Here is a 20,457-nt window from a genome sequence, read left to right as displayed (position 1 = left end):
TAAGGATGGCATTGAGCATGTTGTTGAATCTGGACTTTAATTTTGTATTTTCTTCACTAGCTGACTTTTCAGTAGTAGGCTAGCGCAATTTTCCCAGAACTGTGTTGGCATCCCCAGTAGTGGTGGCACATAAGAAAGAGGTTTTGAATGCCAAGTTTTGCAGCTTGGAGAAATTGTTAATTTAAGTCCCTTTCAACTGTAAGCGGAAGAAAAATCCAAATGTTTCCCAAATGAAAATAGTTCACAGAGGTAAGGAAAATATTTTTTGCTCCAGACATTTCTGAGGGAAGTGCAAACAAGAAGTAAATAAATAAAATAATTTTTCAGTGTTTCAGACTTGGTTTGAAATCCTTTGAGTTTAGCTCAAGCCTACTCGCTAAAATTTCTTTTGCTCCTAAAACACAGGTACAGAGTATTGTGATATTGATAGCTGTTCCGTATAAAGTTGTTATGTCCTTGAATAAATGCGTGTAGAAAATTCAAAAGGAACCTTGCATTGCAGTCTAACAACAAGATTTGGTCCTAATTGAGTAGTGTGTGGAACTTTTCTTTTCAGTGAAAAAGGACTCTGTCTGCCAGTGCTGCAACTCTCTGAAACTTTTATCTGATATGCTTTGAGATAGGGAACTAATATAGTATTAGTTAAGCAGTACAAATACAGAGTGGCATTACCATTTCAAAATTTATTTTAAAAGGTTTTTCTGAATGATTTTCCTTACGCTGCTATAAATATATAACCTTTTCTTCTTTATATAGGTTGTGCTATAGTGTACAGTTGTGCTACAGTATGCATGACACAGAAGAGTATAACTTGCATTTGTTTCACTCACTGTTTCTTACTGTGCTGTCTTTGTGCTGAAGGTGTTGTGTATGACAGTCTGATGCTGAAGCACCAGTGTATGTGTGGCAACTATGCTAATCACCCTGAACATGCTGGAAGGATACAAAGCATCTGGTCAAGGCTGCAAGAAACTGGGTTGCTAAACAAGTGCGAGGTAATAAAAAATAAAGACCAGATACTTGACTTGTTAAAGTAAATGGCAAATTTATTAAATCCTAAATCTGTCTTAGTTCTGTAATAAGAGAGTAATTTGTTTGAGGAATTATTTGGACTTAACTGACAATATTAAAATAATGCATTTTAGGAAAGTACACTTCCCAGTCAGAAAACAAAGAATTTACCAATGAAAGTCATTTATCCACATGCATGAGAATATAAAATCCAGACATGAGTGTATTCCTCACCTTGATATAGGAAGGCAAACAAGCAGTAGTCAAATGGCAAGTGCAGTCCTTTCAACAGCACAGTTCTTAACTTTTTCAAGCAACTAAGGATTTTACTTCTGTAGTAGCATAGAACACTGCTTTTTTTAAATGTAGTTTGTATCACTCCATAAGCACATTGCATCTTGTCTTATTTCAGACTAAAGTCTGTTTTCATAGCATTTTCATTTGCCTGGTGTACAATGGGTACCACGTCAAAACCTGAGACATTAAAATGAAATCTTCTAGACAATATCAGAGCAAGTGTGGAACTTCCTTCTGCTTTGATTTCCCTCACAAAACTGTGTATTAAAACATCATGCTTAAATCAAATATGGGCTCTGAGATTCATATGATTCTATGATTCTATATATGACTTGGGTTACTGAAAAACAGCCTTTTCCTACCATTCACAGCTCTCCATGTGTTGTGCAGCACTGCCAACTTCTGCAGAAGCCTGTGGCAACTGAGGGTGCTTACTGCATTGCAGCACAAGTTGACAAAGTTCAACACAAATTTGCTTATGTTTTGCAGGATCCCAAAATTGCTGGGGCTCTTATGCTCTGTTTTCTTTAACTGCTTTTCTTTATATACTTAGGTTTTTACAAACCCAAAGGAACTGGTGCAATAGGTCCCTTTGATTAGCTATTAGTGACTGTCCACGAAGATTTTCTGCAGGTAGCCTAGCATACTGGGCAGTGAGATATTGCAAGCACTATAGATGGATCTGTTGTATACACTCATCTAACTAGATGGCAGCACTCTAACAGGCTAATTATGTTTTTATCTTGGATAATTTTTTTTAACCTTCAAGAGGACTTTCTTTCAGCAGGGCCCTTAAGGCCACATATCACGAGTGGTTTCACTGGTGGCATCACATACTAAGGAGTAAGTTAAACATGCAGCCAAGTGCTTTACTAAAATAAGGCCTAGTTACCTTCTTGACTCAGGACCCATATTATAAAGAGAAGACAAAAAAGAGAGAAAATAAGTAAAACACAATGTGCTACTATGTATTGCTTTCTTCAGTAACAAACAGATATTGCTGAACAGTAAATTATATGGATCTGCAAAAGGTGTAGATAGGAAAAGTGATATAGGTTAGTCTGAGGTGCATGCAGTCCCATACTTTCCTGGAAGATTTAAAGTTTCCTCTTACAATTCTGCAATTTCAAAAACTGAAATATGGCCTGTTAGGTCTTGCAAAATCCAGTGAGTGAGCAGAAATAAGTCACCTCATGTTGAATGGCATTCAGTTAATTTTCTCTCCCGTTGTGTGTTTTGAAATGAGGCTGGAACGTGAAAAGAGCTGTCAAAATGTAAACTCTCATGGTGAAACTTTGAGGAACCTCAGTGTGAAGCTGGTGCGTAGATCTGGTGTTTATCTTGACCCTCTTATGTACCTAAAGATGGGATTATATTTGATGATGAAATCTGCCCTTTGCTTAACTGAATTCTCTAGCACTTGCTTGACATCAAACACGTCCTTAAATCTGCTCATTTTTCAAAATAAGGAAGGCTGTGGTGACTCACTTAATTGGTACTCTGATTCTTTAGAGACGTTATTCAGCTGAATATATGGCTCGCGTCACTAAAGGAGTGGTTATTGCATTATTCAAGCAATAATAGGCCACCATTAAGCTGCATTCTGGAATATACCACTCTGAGGATGCGGAGTCAAAGCATCATGGGCAACTACACTGTTTCTTTTATTGACTTCTGAATGTCCCCTCATGGGCATTAGTATTTCTTACTATAATTTCTCAATATAATTTCCCACGGTTTCTGTCAGAAGGAGTGGGGAGGTTGCTGGTCAGGTTTTGCCATGTGCACTGCCTCATGTACCAAGTCTGAAGGGAAGCTTAGGAACAGCAACCTGCAACAGCCACTTAGGAAATCCTCTGCAGTAACTATGAACCTTCTTTTTTCCTCTTTTACTAAAACAATAGTCCCACAAGAGGGCTGCAGTCCCACTCTTTGTCCGATGAGGAGTTTCAGGATCAAAGCTAGTTCAGTCAGAGGTAGCTCTGATCTTGTTGCCTTGCAATATGTGTATCCTTAGTCACAGGCTTGTGCCAGGGGGCCCTCCCTATTTTCTTAATCTAACAAGAAACCCTTATGAAAATGAACAATCTATATCCATACAATCTTTGTTATCTATAGCAGGGAGAAAAATCTGCTTCCTAAATCATGTGGCGTGGTTTTACCCCTCTCACGCAGCTCAAGTATATGGCCTGGAGAGATGACTGGCCAAGTGCACAGAGAACCATCATCTCTAACTGAGCATGGGATGATGAAAGTCATATATACTGGGCTGACACCATGTTTGCTGCAGTTACTAGATTAGTCTAGGTAGACTAATCTAGACTTACTCTATTACCTCTTATAGCTTATATTGCCCCCATATATAGCGTTCTAAAAATATAACTTGGTAAAATCATAACAAGGTTTGACTGGGGTACTCAAAGCTGTGTCTTCACTACAAAATAAAATGTGCCTGGTACTGTGCTCCACCACTGCGGCCAGCTGGCATGGAAAGGTCCATGTTCATAGTACCAGGAATGCTCCCTGGCCCATACCAGTGACCAAACCATGTCTGGGAGCTGTTTGGGAAAGTGCAAGTTGCTGCTCAGCCAAAACGGTGTGAAGGACCACTTTAGCAATTTAATAGTACAGATGATTGCATTCCTCAGCCTGGGAATGTTTCCTGACACTGCTTAATTTACTGTTGCAGACACAGACAAAAGGACTTAGAATCACAGAATCATGGAATCATTTAGGTTGGAAAAGACCCTTAAGATCATTGAGTCCAACCATTAACCTAGCACTGCCAAGTCCACCACTAAACCATGTCCCTAAGCGCCACATCTACATGTCTTTTAAATACCTTCAGGGATGGTGACTCAAACGCTTCCCTGGGCAGCCTGTTCCACTGCTTGAGAACCCTTTCGGTGAAGAAATTTTTACTCATATCCAATCTAAACCTCCCCTGGTGCAACTTGAGGCCACTTCCTCTTGTCCTATCGCTTGTTACTCCGGAGAAGAGACCGACACCCGAAGACTTGCTTTTCCAGACTGTATTTTTGTCTTTCTAGCCATAAATATTTGAGCTCTAGAGTTATTCAAACAACAGTTTAGAGGATTTTTGCTAAATTGAGAAACTAGTTATAGCTTTCAGATTTGTTTTTCATCATATCACTATTTTAATTTTTTAAATCATATCACTCTTCCAAATAGATAGATTACTTTCCCCATTGGCTTCCCCAAGACAAAGGAGAAACACATTCAGACCATGGCCAGACCCTGGAGAGCTGGATTTGAGATACCAGTCCCTGACTCAATCCAGGACAAGAGAGTGGAGTAATTTCCCCCCGCAGGGGACTTTTTTGTAGTCCTGGTATATATGTATCAGAAAAATAAAATCCAGATGCAATGTTTTTGCATGAGTTTAAAAGTTTTGTGTATGTTTACTGAAATACCTATTCTGTGTTCATTAAAGTCTGATAGATGTAGAACAGACAGTTATAAAATGCAGCACCAGAACAGGGAAGCTAAAATATGCTAAGATTGGCATAAAAAAATCCGTTATCTTTTTTTGCCATTTTCTCTTGGTAAAGAGCAATGCATAGCTGCCCTACCTTTGGGACAAGAAAAAGACTGAATTATGTTTTGGTAGTGAAGTCTGCTTTCTACTTGTTCTAGGGAGAGGAAGTGTTTACATAACTCCTTTGGGGCCATAATTTATGCTCACATGACTGACATTAGGCTACACTGATCAGCACAGTTTTAGAAAAGAAAAGAAGAATGTAGACACAGTCCCACTTTGTGCCCCCACCTCTACTTCCTGTAGGGACTGTGGTCCAGCAACATTTTTCTTTTCAGCCTGGAATTTCATCTGAATTTTGGTAGTTTTCTGGATTAGGGAGACATCTTACACCTCCTGCTGTCCACATCTCATGGACTGAAGGGAAAAGAAGGAAAGAATTTAAATATTTAAAAATCCTTTGAGTCTGCCAGATCACATAGACTGAAAAATATGAAAAAATTCCATCCTCTGAACCTCAGTTCACCACTAAAGAAGAAATAATGCAGGAAAAGTTAGTCTTTAAGAGCAAAATTCTTTGTGGCATTGAACATATTCAGATTAGGCACTGGAGGACCAATACACATGAAGAGAGTAGATGCATCTCTATGTGGGTGCATGTGTGTCAGAGATATGCTTGCAATTCCCACATAACGGAGAGAGAGCAAGCCATGGGGGTGTACTGATTGGCAAAAGATCCATGTTGTCTGTGTGTGTTTTTAAAAATGAGAGAATTTAACAACTATGAGAAATCCCAGAAAAGCAGGAAAAACTTTGAAGGCCTTGTTTACAAACTAGATAGCCTCAGGGAATTTCAGAGACACTATCTCCATACAAATAGCTGCAGTAAAGGCAATGGACACCTGACACTGAGAGACCTGAGTAAGAAATTGTCCTTAAGCTATGTCAACAATTCCTGTTAGTTTAGTAGAGAGAAACAGGCAGTGTCACCTTTGTCTTTTTGAATCTCTGACTGTGCAAGAGTTTAGTCTGCTGAAAGTCTAACCAAAATCTTCAGTTTAATAGAGGTTATCTGTGTGAAACTTTAATGGTCTGTTTTAAACAGAAGACCAGACTAGACAGTCCTCTTTGACCTTAAATTCTGTGAAAGGTGAAAGCATTTTCATTGTGAGGAGAATAACTTCCTAGTTTTAGACTGATTTTTGGAAGCACTCAGGTGCAGTATTTTACTCTCACGAGATGTCTCTGTTGATGAGGAAACTACATATGTCAGCGAAGAAAGCCAACACACAAATTGTCATGCACGTTAGAAAAGGATGACTCGCCTTCTCCTAAGGATGTAGTAGATGGATGGATGTAGTACTCAAATCCCCCTAAATGAAACAAATGCCGTTCATAAGTCTTCCTATGTTATTTCTCCTTTTTCATTGGCTTTATGCCACTTTTCTGCTTTCTACTGCATTTTAGGTTTTAGATACTACCATGGCCAATGAAAATTAAGAAAGATACTTTAAAATAAAAAAGATGTGGATAGAAGTGTATGTGTAAAGTTATACAAATGCATATGTTATGTTGTCTGATAACTCATGCCAGTGAGAGTCAGAAACTATTGCTTTGCATAACTGGTTACATGATTCCAGATTCTGGCAACAGACTTATGAGATGTGCTTTTGTAGGTCTGCTAAATCCTGACATCATTGTGTAAGAAGAACTATTCTTAGTAATTATTACAGGTAATTTTTAATATAAATTCTTTTTCCTCTGTGTAGAGCCTTAGATAGTTGGAAATTTAATGTTATTGAAAATGGCTTGGCAGGCAGAGGTAGTGCAAGAGTGGGATGAAAGGAACAGTAAATGAGGAGATGGGAATGCAGAAACAGCACAGACGGGTGCACTGTTTACCCTTCCTTTTCCTCTTGCCACTTGCTGTGTAAATGTCCTTGCTGATGCTCAAGGTTAGAGCTGGAGAAACTGTGGAGAAAGAGCAGCTCTGGGCTGTGCCTGCCTGGCAGCTCAGCTGTTGGCTGTACTCCGAGGATCTCACTGCTGGGAGCAGCCTGGAGTGGGGTGTCCTATTCAGTGCTACTTGATTTCTGCACCAAACCTGTTTCTGCACAACCTGTTTCTGCCCTGGAGAATCTGGCTGGCAATACTGGCTAGTAGGTAGCTCATTGACAAAATGTTTTGAGGACATTTCCAGACCCTACCCTGTTAGTGCAAATCGCTATATTCCATAGGATACCACAGAGCTCCCCGTTGTAAGAATAATAGCTGTGGGTCTTTTTATAGTTAAAGGGATATGGCATTTAACAGCACTTTAAAGAGAGCTAGACAATTAACTCTCTTAAACGTCTCTTAAAGAGTTTTTGTATAACTTGTAGAAAATATATGACCAGAGAGTGAGTATTTTACTCAAGGTTCTTTGATGTGACCTTCATAAAATACCTCTTTACTTTTCTTATTCATTTGTTTTAGCTGTCCTAAAAGCCAGCCTCCCTTCCCAGTTTTGCTGTGGAGAATGGGGGATATAGATTTCAAAGCAGCTTATTAGAGACACAGACCTTAATGAGAATGGATGAACAAATAAATGTTACCAGTCACCCCACTTGTGAAGAAAAACATTTTATCTGACCCAGAAGAACCATTACACAGTTTACTGACTCCATGAAGTAACATAATGTGCTGATTTTGATTGTGTAACTGTGTGTTAAAAGGACATGAGTGCACTGCTACAAATTCTCATGTGAGACTGGGAGTGGCTTGAAGAAATTAGAGATTAAAAAGGGTTTATTAAGTCATTTAGCTCTTGGATCGTTCCCTAAAATGTTCTTTCCATTGCTGTGTTCAGCCAAGTTTTAAATACTGCAAGAAATAGGGCTTCCACCATTTCCCTGAGGGGGACCTTGTTCCACAGTCATCTAGATCTAACTCTTAGGACATTTTTCCTGATTAGTCAGAAAAAATTGCCACTGCTTAACTCAATATAAATTGTGCATGGTTCTTCTGACCCCCCCTAGACAGCTCCTTTCTTCCACAGTGCACATCCTCTTTAATATTTATAATATTGCTTTCTTCTCCTACTGAAGAGGTTAGTGCTAAAAATAGGATGGTCTATTTAGATAACTTCTGTACCTGTTTATCTGTAGAACTTGACAGTCAGACAAACCCACAGTCTAAGTTGTGAGAGTTTTTCATAATGACCAGGTGTTCATAAGGACCAGCTCCGCAAATAGAGTCCAAGACCCTAAAAGCAGGCTGTTTTCTCTCCATGTTGTCCAATATCAACAGCAAAGATGATCTTGGGAACAGAACTTTGTTGACAGTGCTGTTTATTATAACCAAACCTGAACAAAATCTGCTTCATATTGCTATATCTGCAAAGGCTGTGCAGCACTAGCACAAGCAGAGAAGTAAATATTTTTATGACAAACTGTAACTCCAAATACATACAATGAACAGATCTGCTGAATAAGAAAGTGTTAGCTTTATCTTTTCGTCCTTCTTTCCTATTTTCCTTCCTTCCTAAACTGATTAAATTTCAATGGATTTATAGAAAGACATCCCAGATTTTTTAACACTGATTTAAGTGGGGAGAGTACAGGCTGGAGAAATAGTTAAGGATACAAACTCCACTTACAAAAGTGTAAGGGAGCAAGTGAGTCAGCATGTGTAACAGCAAAAATGATCCTGGGATATTGAACATACATTAAAAAAAGAAAAAGATATAGAAATATTTTATTAAAGCATTTAAAATTTAATTTTCTTCTTCTCCCTGGCTCTCCTCACTCTGGTCATGTTCTTCCTAGCAGCATAAATCACAAGTACTAGTAGTGATGCAAAAATCATTAATCCTCATTCAGAACATATCTGCAGCTTACAGGTGTGAATAAGTTTTTGCTCTTTAAACTAGAATTTTTCTAGCCAGATTTCTTACTTAATAAATATTTCGCCTTTTTTTTTGTATCTCTTAATATAATGTAGAAAAGAGGCAGAATCTTTTCTTTTTCTTGTATGTGAACCCCTATATTAAGTTAACTCTGCTAAGACTTAAGTGAAGCATTTGTGATAAACCACACATGCGTTTGTTTTTCATATAGCATTACTTTAATAAACAAATCAGTGTCACATTCCTGCATGACGCAATTTCAACCCATTATTAATCATCCTAAATGTTATTTCGGACATTTACTTTTTTTTTTCTCTCCCTAAATATTGTCAGTGGAATATTGTAGGCCTCTGCTGTTTTCTTTCAGCGAATTCGAGGTCGAAAAGCCAGTCTGGAGGAAATACAGCTGGTTCACTCTGAACATCATTCACTGCTGTATGGCACCAGCCCCCTGAACAGACAGAAGCTGGACCCCAGGAAACTCCTAGGTCTGTACCGGCCTCTATTCTACTGAGAACAGCACATTCCAGCACTGTCATTAGTCATAGCTGGTGTCAGTTTAAAATACTTGGCAAGCAGTGTGACAAAAATTCACTTTTTCCAAATGCATTGCTATGTGGAATGAGAATGTTACAATGGAAGCCAAATATAGATTAGCAAAATGCACAGGCTGGAAAGCAGCAATAGAAGTTTCTTCTCATTCGCTTCAAAAATCATCGAAGTGTTAACCCTTTACCGTAATTTGCTCTCCATTGGAGGTCAATGGCAATTTTGAACACGGTTGGTCTCCTATTTCCTTGTGTTCTTTGATTTGAAAATGGGAGTTTAAGATACACTTGCTTGTCAGAATTGCTTGTTTACTGTTCTCATTTGCTTTATTTCAATTATTTCAGCCATGCTGAGTGCAGATGCCATGCCTAAGTCTTGCTAATAAGTGAACTTTATTTTAATGCCTTCCCATTGTGTAGGATATGATAACTTTCTGAATAACAGGGGGGAGAAACACATTAAAATATTAAATAGACCTATGTATGTACAGAATAGCAGAAAACTGACAGGATTTTCACATCAAATACCTTCACGTGCAGCCAATGCTCAGTGTATGCTTTTTATAATAGAAAAGCAGGGTTAAATTGAGCTCTGCTGTGAGCGTAGCATGAAGCAAATCTACTTGTCAGACCTCCTACAGAGAATGTGAAAGGAAACACAAAAAAAAGTAGTGCATTTTGGAAATAATCTGTGAGTGAAATCCTGCCCTTTATGTCCCAGCACAATGGATGCAACACCAATGCTCAGCTATTTATATGACACTTATTCTAAGATGTGGAGCTTTTCCTAAATGTAATGAAACCCAAACAAAACAAAAACAATACTAGCCTTCAAGAGAAATTGCTGCCACAGTTCTAGTAATACATAGCAATTACTTTGCTTTGGAAACTAATGCTAAGAGTTTCTTCTGTAAGGCAGACCGTTGCTTCAGTGAGTCATAAGAGTAGATATGAGAAATGTCTTGATCACAATGTTATCTAAGTTTATACATCTTCTTAGCCAAGGCAACATCAAAACAAAAATACTTACAGTATGATAGATAGGAGCTTGAATTTCCAGGGTAGGAAATCCCGCTTTGAAAAAAAAAAAAAAAAAAAAGTCTTTCAAAGAAAAATCTATAAATTCCTGCAAAATTACAATTTGGAAACATTTTGAGTTTATCAACATTGTCAAAATGTTCCATTTTGGTAAGAGTCAAGCATTTCATTTAAATTTTGTTGGTTTTGATTAATTTCATTTTAATTTTCACATTATTTGATATAGCATACATTGATACAAAATATTGTTCCCATTTTGGATCTCAGTGGTTGACCAGCTTATGGGGTGCAGTGTGTAGTTGGAGCTATGAGGTGAAAAAAGGAATGGACCCAGGTATCCTCACTGTGTTTCTACCTATGTATAGAGAATGCAGAAAGCTTTGTTTACCCAGTCTCAGAAAACCATGTCTTTGCCCACAGTTATTTACTCGAAACTCTTTGCCTTTTTTATTTGACACTTAATCCAAAACATTTCTCTCTAAGTTTATACCAAGATTGCACTCCTAGCATATACTCTGGGTGTATCCTTGGGTTAATGCCCTTTTCTGTCTCTGTTTCTAGGATGTTTTCTTGCTGCATCTCACATGGCTTTACCAAGACAACAGTCAATGAAACACCCTTCCCACATGCTTTTGCACATGTCTGTTTTTTGGCTGGAAGCTCTAATCATTTGGGCTTTCAGACTCTTGTATAAAGGAACTTAATTGTCTCTTGCATTTTTCCAAAATGCAATGTGACTGTTCCACCTTTCGTTGTCGCCAGTTCAGTGAGGTTGAACCTAACCAATCCTGACATTAAAATTAACATCTTGGCACAATATAGAAAATCAAAATGATGTGTAGCAATGGAGAAAAATCTGGAGGAAATGTTTCTCATCAAAAATGTCATCAATAACAACATTGTCTCATAAAACATTTCTATTTCAATGTAAGTGCATTTTTTTCCTATGGAAATTGTTCCATCAAATTATGGCTTTGCATCCTAATGAAAAGGAGTCTAATGAGAAGGAGGACCTAACCATTCCTTTCGTCACTCCTTTACTCACCCAAAAAGACAGAGGCACCATTTGTTCTCCCCTTGTTCTCCAGAAAAGCGTTTGTTCCTTGTCCCTGTTCAGAGAAGTACATCTGGCTTGTCTGAAGCTCTTTTTTGTTTTTGCTAACAAGCAGCTTCTGTATCTTTCAAACAGAAAAGAAACACTTGAAGGAGTGAAACAAGTAAGACTAGGGCTAGAAATGTGCTACTTGTCAATAAATGCTTACTTCGGTGTCCCTGTTCAGGAAAAAAAATCTGTTCTGGAAGACTGCAAAGCAAAATGGCTGGAAACTACTGAAATTAGTGAGAATTGTGCATACAGTTATCATTCATATATTCTTAATGCTTTCAGAGTATAAAATGGCTTGAACTCTTGGCTTTATTTTCCCTGCATCAGGGCCTACAAATACAGCTAGTGCAAATGATCACTTCAATTTCTTCACTATCACATAGTTAAGCTTTTGACTGATGATATTTCAGTATGGTGACTTAAGCAACATGTTATATTGCACTACATTGTCTTGATATGAAGGAAACTAATATGCGATTATGTGTCACATCAAGTTACAGTTTCATGTGACAGAATACAACCTTTCAAATCTCTTTGAATAAGCTCAAGGGCAGAAGAGTTATCAAACAGGTCTTACAAATTTGTTTGCTTTTTCCCTCTTCAACCACAATTAAGAAAGTGTTTCTAAAATTCAAGTTTCCAATGATTACAAGTTTGTAAAAGTGAGAAATATACTGTAAACACATCCCTGACAGTGAGGCAGTATTTAGAGTACAACTAAAAGATGCATTCACAAAGCGTCTGTGCAGTTGCAATTTCAAGTTAGTGAAAAAATGACCACTTAACAGCAATGCCTTCATTCTTGAGGGATGATACTGAAAACAATCAGGTTCCTCAAACTGCCTTTTCACAAGTGAATACACTTTATAATTTGTTTACTTTTTGAAAGAATTTTTTGCCCATTACTTTTCCTGCTCATCAGACTCTTGATCCTCAATTGTCAACCTCCTAAGCAGCTTCCTTGACTTCCGGAGGGACCCTGACATGAGTCAGTGATGGGTGCCTCAGCACCTAATTTGACTAACCAGCTTCTACTGCCTTTGTCTGTTGAAATTTTAGAATACAAATCTTGGATAATTTTTGTAGCTCTATTAGTAGATTGTTGCACTGAATCTTATCTAAAAGATATTTTTTCTCAAGTGATTTGCCAGTGACTGCAAACTCTGTCCTGATGCAAAGCCAAAAAAAAAGTATCATTATTTAAAATTTGTCTTCTATCTTACTTGAGGCATTCCAATATCTTTTTTATTATTATTCTGGAGGTATCCTGGGAGTCAAAGAGTGTTACTGGAAAATGACTGCTATTTACAAAGTTCTGCTGAGACACCAACTCCCAACATCATGGGAAATTCTCACTTCGGTTCATTTTCAGGGTTTGCTTTTTCCTACTGGTTTTCATTTATGAGAGAGTGTTGTGAGCTCTTTTCTTTTTGTGAGGCTAGCTAAGTGATGGTCTCACTGTCTCTTGGTAGAACCTTTCCCCAGTGTTCTTTTCATGAAATCTCAATGTTTTTCTTGTTCTGCAAAATCTGTTATCTGATTTTTTTTTACTATTGTGCAATAAGAAATGAGTATCCTGGCAAGTTTCTTGATACACTGAAAAGGCTTCGTGCTTGTTTCCCCCCGGTTTAGTACTATCATCTGTTGATTGATTTTAGTGTCCTTCCTCACCATCTGCTTTTCTGTTCTTACTTTGTGTTTGTTGTTTTTAATAGTGTTTACCATGCACAATGTGCCTGGCTGCAGGGAGATAAATGAGAATTCATCTGTTCTCTCTTATGTCCCAACTCTGCAATGGAATTTAAGAAAAAAGGTCTAGTCATTCAATATTCTAAAAAATGCCTTCTTTTATCTCAAATTACAGCTTATGTTTCCACTACTGTCTCCTGGCACTTTAACAGCACTAATTTTTTAATTATCGGCTCAAGAATTTTTGATCTTCCCCACAGTAGAAAGTGAAAAATTGCTGTTCACATTGGTCCTTGGATCTGCTTAGCAAGAGATTTGCAAACTCCTCCTGTACTTCCACTCTGACAAACTCCTGCAGCCAACATTTCCTTGCATGGCTGGGGCCATTAGGACTCACAGTATGAGAATACTCTGCATAGCTGCTGCACCTGCATTTCCCCTGGTAGCTCCACAGGAGGTTTTGTTTGGCTTCTCTCACACACTGTGCACACTGATCAAAGGCCTCTAGTTGGTTACAAATGCATCTCATATTTTCCTCGAAGTGTAAAGCATTTTCTTCGTCTCAGACCTTGCAGTCTGGTCTCTCATACTTCAAAGATCATGGCTTATAATTGTCTTTATGCATTTCATTGGCACCTGCTAAACATGAGTAACTAACTGCACCATTTGCCCCTTCCATAACAATGGGTGGCTCCTCTAGGTAACTTGAGTGATTCACTATCTAACGTTTCCTCCAGATGGCAAAGTTACAAAGCCAGTTCTGTGATACAGCAGGGGAAAAGTCTATGTTCTCTTCCACAGCTGCCTTAGGATCAGATTACATGCCGGGATATGAACTGCATCTAATCCTGAGATCCTTACCCAGTTTTCATATTGTCCTTATCAAGACACACAGTGAGTTTAGTGGTACAAAAAAATAAAACATGAATGAATAAAAAGTGAGTATAAATATTAGGATAAACCCTATCACATTATCTAATGTATACAGCAGAGTAAACTAGAAATTATATTCTAAAGCCTATTAGGTTTTGTTCCCTTTAGTAGAATGTACTTACAGAGTAATACTGAAACAAGTAGCATTTTATTTTATGTTTTAAAAATATTAACATATTCATTAATGGTATGTGAATGAAGAGAATAGCATTTTTGCATAGATAGGAAGACTAGGACCGTGATTTTCAAAGGAGAAACTTTTTGGAGAGATGACTTTAAGAAATTAATCATCAGTTTCATGTAAGCTTAATGAGGTTCCCTCTGTTGTCAGTGAAAAGAAACAGGCACTTCTCAAGTATAATTCATCCCATCAGTAATCTAGGCTGGGTAGAGGTGCCTATCTCACTCCACCAGCTGTAGAAGAAGCTGAGATGACTAGCTTAGACAAGCTGCTTATCAGCTACAGATATCGGGATGACTAGTCACCCAAGTTCAGAGTGACTTTCTGTGGAGGTTTGATCATTACACTCCTTTGAGAATGCTGTTTATCAATCTTAAGATTTGTCACTGTTGCAAAAGAGTACCTTAAATGTCCCATGGCTGATTTGCTTTCTAAATACTATTAATATTTTTTATTCTAATATATGGCATTTTCATTGTGTGATACCAAAATCTGTATTACTGTAAACAGTGATTACTGTTGCAGTATTTAAATGTCTTTTTGATAAATGATGCTTATTGCTCCTTTCTTTCTTTAATATATAGGAAATGTGTCTCAAAAACTCTTTTCCTTGTTGCCTTGTGGCGGACTTGGGGTAAGTAGATGTTTAGTTTTTTTGCAAGAGGGACAGCACTCAACATATGTATTTATTCATGAATTATTTAGCGCTATTGCATTACCAGTTCGAAGTCTTCAGAAGCTGATGAAAGGTGTAGAGATGAAACCTGAGCTGTTATGATACTGTGTTTTCAAAGACACAGAAGACAGTACATTACAATAAGCATATGGAACAGTTAGATAGGAACATATTTTGTGGTAATGTGTACTTTTCTTCATTGTCCCACTTCGGTTTTTTCACATGAGCTCTATTTTTGAGGAAAGTAACATGGGTGTAATTGTTATAGCAGAATGAGTTTTGGAGAAGCTGTTTTGTGTACTATTGAAAAGTAAATATAGCTTCACATTTCTCAGAAAGGACAAAAAAATTACCAAAGCTAACATTTAGCATGAGAAGTGCTCATTAGCTGCTAGCTAATAACTTGGGTGTTGTTAAACTAATAAATTATTTGGGCATTTTTATGTCCTGTTTTGAAGTGGTTTAATTCTGAAATACAAGCTTGCAAGTATTAGGACACAGTAGACAAAAATCTGCACACAAAAATCTGTTGCAACACCAGGTAAAAGAATTAATCTAAATTATTGAAAAACATATAGAATGGAGAATTTCTACTGATGTTGGTATCATATTCCTGTTAAAGTCTAGTGAAGATAATACCAGGGAGAAATAACTTTTCATGTACAGGAGTTTTTCACACAAAAATATTCTACACTTTTGGTCCAGATGGGTCCATTATTTACTGATGTCAGCAATATCAAAGTGAAATGATGATATTACTAGATATTGATGGGCTAGCTGGATGATGCATATATATTTTAGTTCCCTTTCACTGTTTCTGAGTATGCAGGAATAAAGCCACAATCTCTGGAGGTCAACTTCCAGTGCAACCTTCTAAAGCTTTTTTTTTACTTTTATGCTTCACAAAGGATAAATTCCATACCATACTAGTCTTGTTATAGTGTTTTTCTTTATTATGAGACACCTGACAGAAGAAATACTCATTTTGCAAGGTTTTAACACATGAAAAATTTTAGCTTTCAGTATTTAGCAATTTTTGAGGATTTCTGAACTATGAGTTAAGGAACAAAGAATCAGGAAGTGGTAATCATTCCAGCTCCTCTACTGTGGACTCAGCTTGGTGAGGATTCTGCCTAAAATCTGGAACTTGGTGACTAGCAGCTTGCCAATTTTGAAAGTTGGGGGTCATTTCTGTACGTGGATCAGCTAACATTACGCATTAACATGTAGGCATGCATGTCCATGTGCACTTCTGTGCACTACTGTGTGCACAGATTTCCGTATTAAAAAAAAAGCCATTTTTCACACTGTTGTTGCAGTTATTAAGAAATTTAGAGAAAACTGAACAAGAGATTAATAAAGTTGAGAAAGAATGTTGTTCAGGCTTCTGAGTAAAGAAAAGCTCATGTAAAATTTCTTGACAAAGCGTGTGAGGGTTTTGGAAAGTAAATAGGACTGTGGTATGCTTTGAAAAATAAAGTATAAATTTTTTCTATGAAACAAGTTATTGTGGTATTAAAAATATTGAATAGAGATGTGCTTTGAAATCGTTCTGCTAACGAAAGTATGTTGTCCATTCTCTAGCTAACACAAGTCAGAAATGCTCAGTATAACTTCATTTTTTTGAAGCACTTAAATTTATCTACAGTTTTTGGAGTCTGTTTGCTTTATTTCTTATTTGAAATCATGGAAATTGGATTAAAGAACATGTTGTAGAAATGGATCTTTTATTTATTTTTTTTCTAGTTGGTTTGCTTTTCTACATATTATTGTCAGTCTTTCTGTGGTGGTCTTTTAAAGGAATGGGTTATGACCTTTTTCAAGGTAAATAATCAAATTAGGAGCTCTCTTTCAGTGATATTTAGCTGTCTATTGGTTAAGATGAGCTCTGGGAAAGGGAGCTGCTTCAAACTGTGTGGAAAGCAATTCTTCAGTTTACTTTCAAAAATGATGGTGCAAAGAAATAAGCAGCATTGCTACTTAGCTTTCAACTTAATTGAAGGTTATAAAGCAGTAATCAATGTGAAGCAGTAAAAGTAGTTTATGCAAAGATTTTAAGGAGGGATGGAAGAATTATTTATTTTTGTTCTCATTTATTTTCTTGCTTGCTTGCTTGATTACTTGTTTGCTTAAGAATACAGTGAGAAAGTATTAAGAAGAAAAAGACTTCCATTCTTGCAGGAGACTTTATGGCTGCCTCTTGAATGATGGTTTTCAGAGCTCTTTGATCCTATTGTCTTCTAACCATATGGGGACCTTGCTGGCTGTTATTATGCAGCTCTTCTATTATTAAATAGATTAGCGGTTAGACTACTCACACAGGGAATGGGAAACCTAGGCTCATTTCTCAGCACTGCCAGGCTGAATTTAATACCAGAGGCCCCATCTCTTAGCGGATGTTGCTGCCACTGAGGAGACCATAAATTGTTTCTGTTTGGGGACCCTCATAGCATGCCCTGAAGCTGTGCCACTGTTGGAAAGAACACTGGGCCAGTAAGAGCATAACTAGGATAAAGCCCATGTATCTAAGGCTGTGTTCTACCTATCATACATTTATAAATAATATGAAGTCAAATGGACAAAATGGAAACTGTTCTTGGAGCAAGGACTAGAATCTGGGACTTCAGAGACATTGAAGACATGATCAGCTGATGGGCTATAAGGACTATATCAGCATGAGTTTGGGATGATTTGCATTGTTCATGAACAAAGGTCTGACTAACCTCTGTAACCCTGAATTCTACTATATTATTGATTTGGTTGCTATCTCTGTTCTAACAGCACCAATATACTGCAGACAAGATCAGGGATCCTCTTCTTTGGACATTACTTACAGTTACAGTAAAAAAAGTTTTTTCAAGAATTTTGAAAAGCAAACAAGAGGCAGTGTCCATAACTAATATTTTCTAATCCTGTTCATCATGGCTCTAAATCTTTTGTACCAGTGCAAAATGCATGTAAAGCTACTGTTTACTGATTTCGTAAACATTTTTCATCCATATGAATTTTTTTCAAGTAGTGATAGGGACTGTTTATGTCAGGGTCATTGGCGAATTTGGCTTGGTATATGTTAGGCTTTCAGAAGAAATCAAACAATGAACTTTATAGTTTTATAAGAAACTATGTAAGTAATAATTAGCTCTCTTTCTAAAACCACAAAGCTGTTTCATACTGACAGCCAAACTGAACAGGTCTCACAGAGAGAGAAAAAAATTGTCTAAATCTAACCTACTAAATCTGCTCATAACAGGTTTTCTTTCAATGATGGTTAATTTTTTATCGGACAACTATCCAGGGTCAGCAGTATAACATCCACTGAGGTATGGGACCTCCCTCTTGCAATAATGCTTTTTATTGTTTTTTTAAGCTTAACGCTGTTCCAGAACCAAATATTGTTAAAGAATTCTAATACTGGGGGGATGAAATTCCTTGTGTTGGAGAGAGACTAGCAGCTCTACAGCCAGCAGTTTTAATAACAAGAGAGGGTTTCTTGCAGCTGGTCAGAGGTTTGGAATGTAAAAAGTTTTCCAGGAGAGGCGGGTAGATTGCAGGTGAAGTGGCCAAATGGGGAGAATAATCACAAATTACTTTTTGGTTCTGTGGATTATCAGACCTTTCCACAATTTTTCATCTGTAGACAGCCACTAGAGCTATAACTGATCATTTGATCAATGCATCCATCTATTGCAATTTCTCCCCTTCTGTTGTGCTGTGAAAATGACAAAAAGAGAAGTAGAAATCTACTTTTAATGGGAGTCATTTTCATCTCCTTGCCTCAGTCTGTCACTAAAAATAGTGATTGTTTTCCTGCCTGTTTGACCTGCTGCTGTGTGAAGAAATCTTGAAGTCATTTCTCAGCTGTATTTTTTGTCTAGTTGATAGGCAAAAAAACCCACAAAAGCAAAGAAGAGCAGGCTTTTATGATAATGTCATCATCGGCTCCCAGCTTCAAACACTTCTGCGGCTTTTGAATTGTCATTTATAACTTGGAACTGAACCGACCCATAATTCCCTTGATGCATTTAGAGAAATTGATAACAGACTGCTTCTTTTATGGCTCAGAGGAGGCAACTCCAATCACATCACTATTGGCAGTCAATATTATTTTCTGACATGGTTGTAAAAGTATAAAGGGGCTTATGGCATTTGTTTAGATGAGGAATGGGCTCTCAAGCTGTGCTGGGGTTTATGGGTCCAGATTACTGAGAAGCAAAGGGAATATGATGTTTGCAAACAGGATATGATTTTATTTAAGTTTGGGTTTCATACGTTGTTCCCTGGGGATTGTCCTGCAGACAGAAGAGAATTTCACTTTTATCATATGAAATTGGGCAGTTATCCAATTCCCCCTGCTCTCCCCCCACCCTCAAAAGACACTGCTCCAAACCTGTAACGTGTAAAGTCAGATCTTTAAAGTTCAAGAGGAGGAGCTGGGGGAGAACACCACCCTGCAAGAAATCAGACTTTAGCAGAATAAACATTTAGTGAGCTGAACAGAGTGGTTCATGGGCTAAATATTGAGCCATCTGAATGGCTAAGAATGGCTTGTACATATTACAGAAAGTCCATTGCCTTTCGTCTAATTTTGCTGTTATGGCAGAGATGAGATTTTCTGCTGGCATAAGCTGGCCTTGTTTCATTAGCTGAAGTGTAGCTTAGATCTTTCATATCAGAAAAGAATTTGGCCTGTAACTATCAGGAAAAAAACTGTAAAGCTATAAGATCTCTCTACATTTTTACAAAAGTTACAAAATATTCATATTTTCTGAATGTTGAATTTCTTCCTGGCGTACCTTGCTGTGGTAGCTGGACAGTACTACTTTTTGTCCTGACCACACAGGAAGAAAAGCAATAAGAAAGGCAAGATTTCACTAGTATACAACTTTAGTAAGTTATCCAGGCAACAAATTGTTTTCTGCTGCTTCTCATTCTTCCCTTGATCTTCTCAGTCTGAGCCCAGGAATAATCCTTGGCTTTTATACATAGTGACTTTTCATTCCTCTTATTTCTATAAAAGCTAATAGTACAAAGCTAGTTCCATTACCATGGTATAATAGTGTAAAAATTAAGAAAATATTGGTGATGGCATTGTTTCCTTGTAGCAGATTTTAGGCTCCAGGCTGCTTAGGGGTTTCTCCTTATATCTGCGTACAAATCTATCTGTAAAGAAATCAGACTGCCTACGGTTTGGGCACTCAAATTAAACATCACCTCCACACAGATGGTAGAATTAACTTGTGTCCTTCCCCTATATCCCAGGCTGTACCAAAATAAGTATAGTCCTTTCATAATATCAACCAAAAATATGTCTGTTTCCTGGTTTGGAGAAAGCAATCTGTTATTCCTAGAAGCTCATCTACTCAGTACGATGTCTTCCATTGTGAAATCATTAATACCTCATCCTGCCAATATATTTAGCTATTAATTTAAACTACTTACCTGAGTCGCCTTATTAACCTACTGAAATTTGCCAATTATAACATTTTGGAGCAGATTGTGGGAGACTTCTGGGAGTAAAGGACTTGTTTGCCTCCTAAGCCTCTCTGGCATCTACACCATCCCTTAAGAAATTCCAAGATTTAATCAAAACAACC

At 37.4% G+C, this 20,457-nt stretch overlaps 1 protein-coding gene across 3 annotated transcripts in view; it reads left to right on the top strand.

Annotated features, from left to right (window-relative positions):
- The window catches only part of HDAC9 (histone deacetylase 9), a 294,314-nt gene that overhangs the window by 147,561 nt on the left and 126,296 nt on the right, over nucleotides 1–20,457 (top strand). For all 3 annotated transcript variants that reach the window (XM_068404562.1, XM_068404563.1, XM_068404561.1), the window contains 3 exons: nucleotides 862–995; nucleotides 9,061–9,181; nucleotides 14,772–14,821. In XM_068404562.1, coding sequence (XP_068260663.1) covers nucleotides 862–995; nucleotides 9,061–9,181; nucleotides 14,772–14,821 — 305 coding nt within the window. The remainder of the gene's footprint in view (nucleotides 1–861; nucleotides 996–9,060; nucleotides 9,182–14,771; nucleotides 14,822–20,457) is intronic.

The sequence above is a fragment of the Nyctibius grandis genome, chromosome 7 (assembly GCF_013368605.1).
Source record: "Nyctibius grandis isolate bNycGra1 chromosome 7, bNycGra1.pri, whole genome shotgun sequence".
NCBI classification, from domain to species: domain Eukaryota; kingdom Metazoa; phylum Chordata; class Aves; order Nyctibiiformes; family Nyctibiidae; genus Nyctibius; species Nyctibius grandis.
Note: the sequence above shows the minus strand (reverse complement) of the source record. Positions and strands in the feature narration are given on the sequence as shown.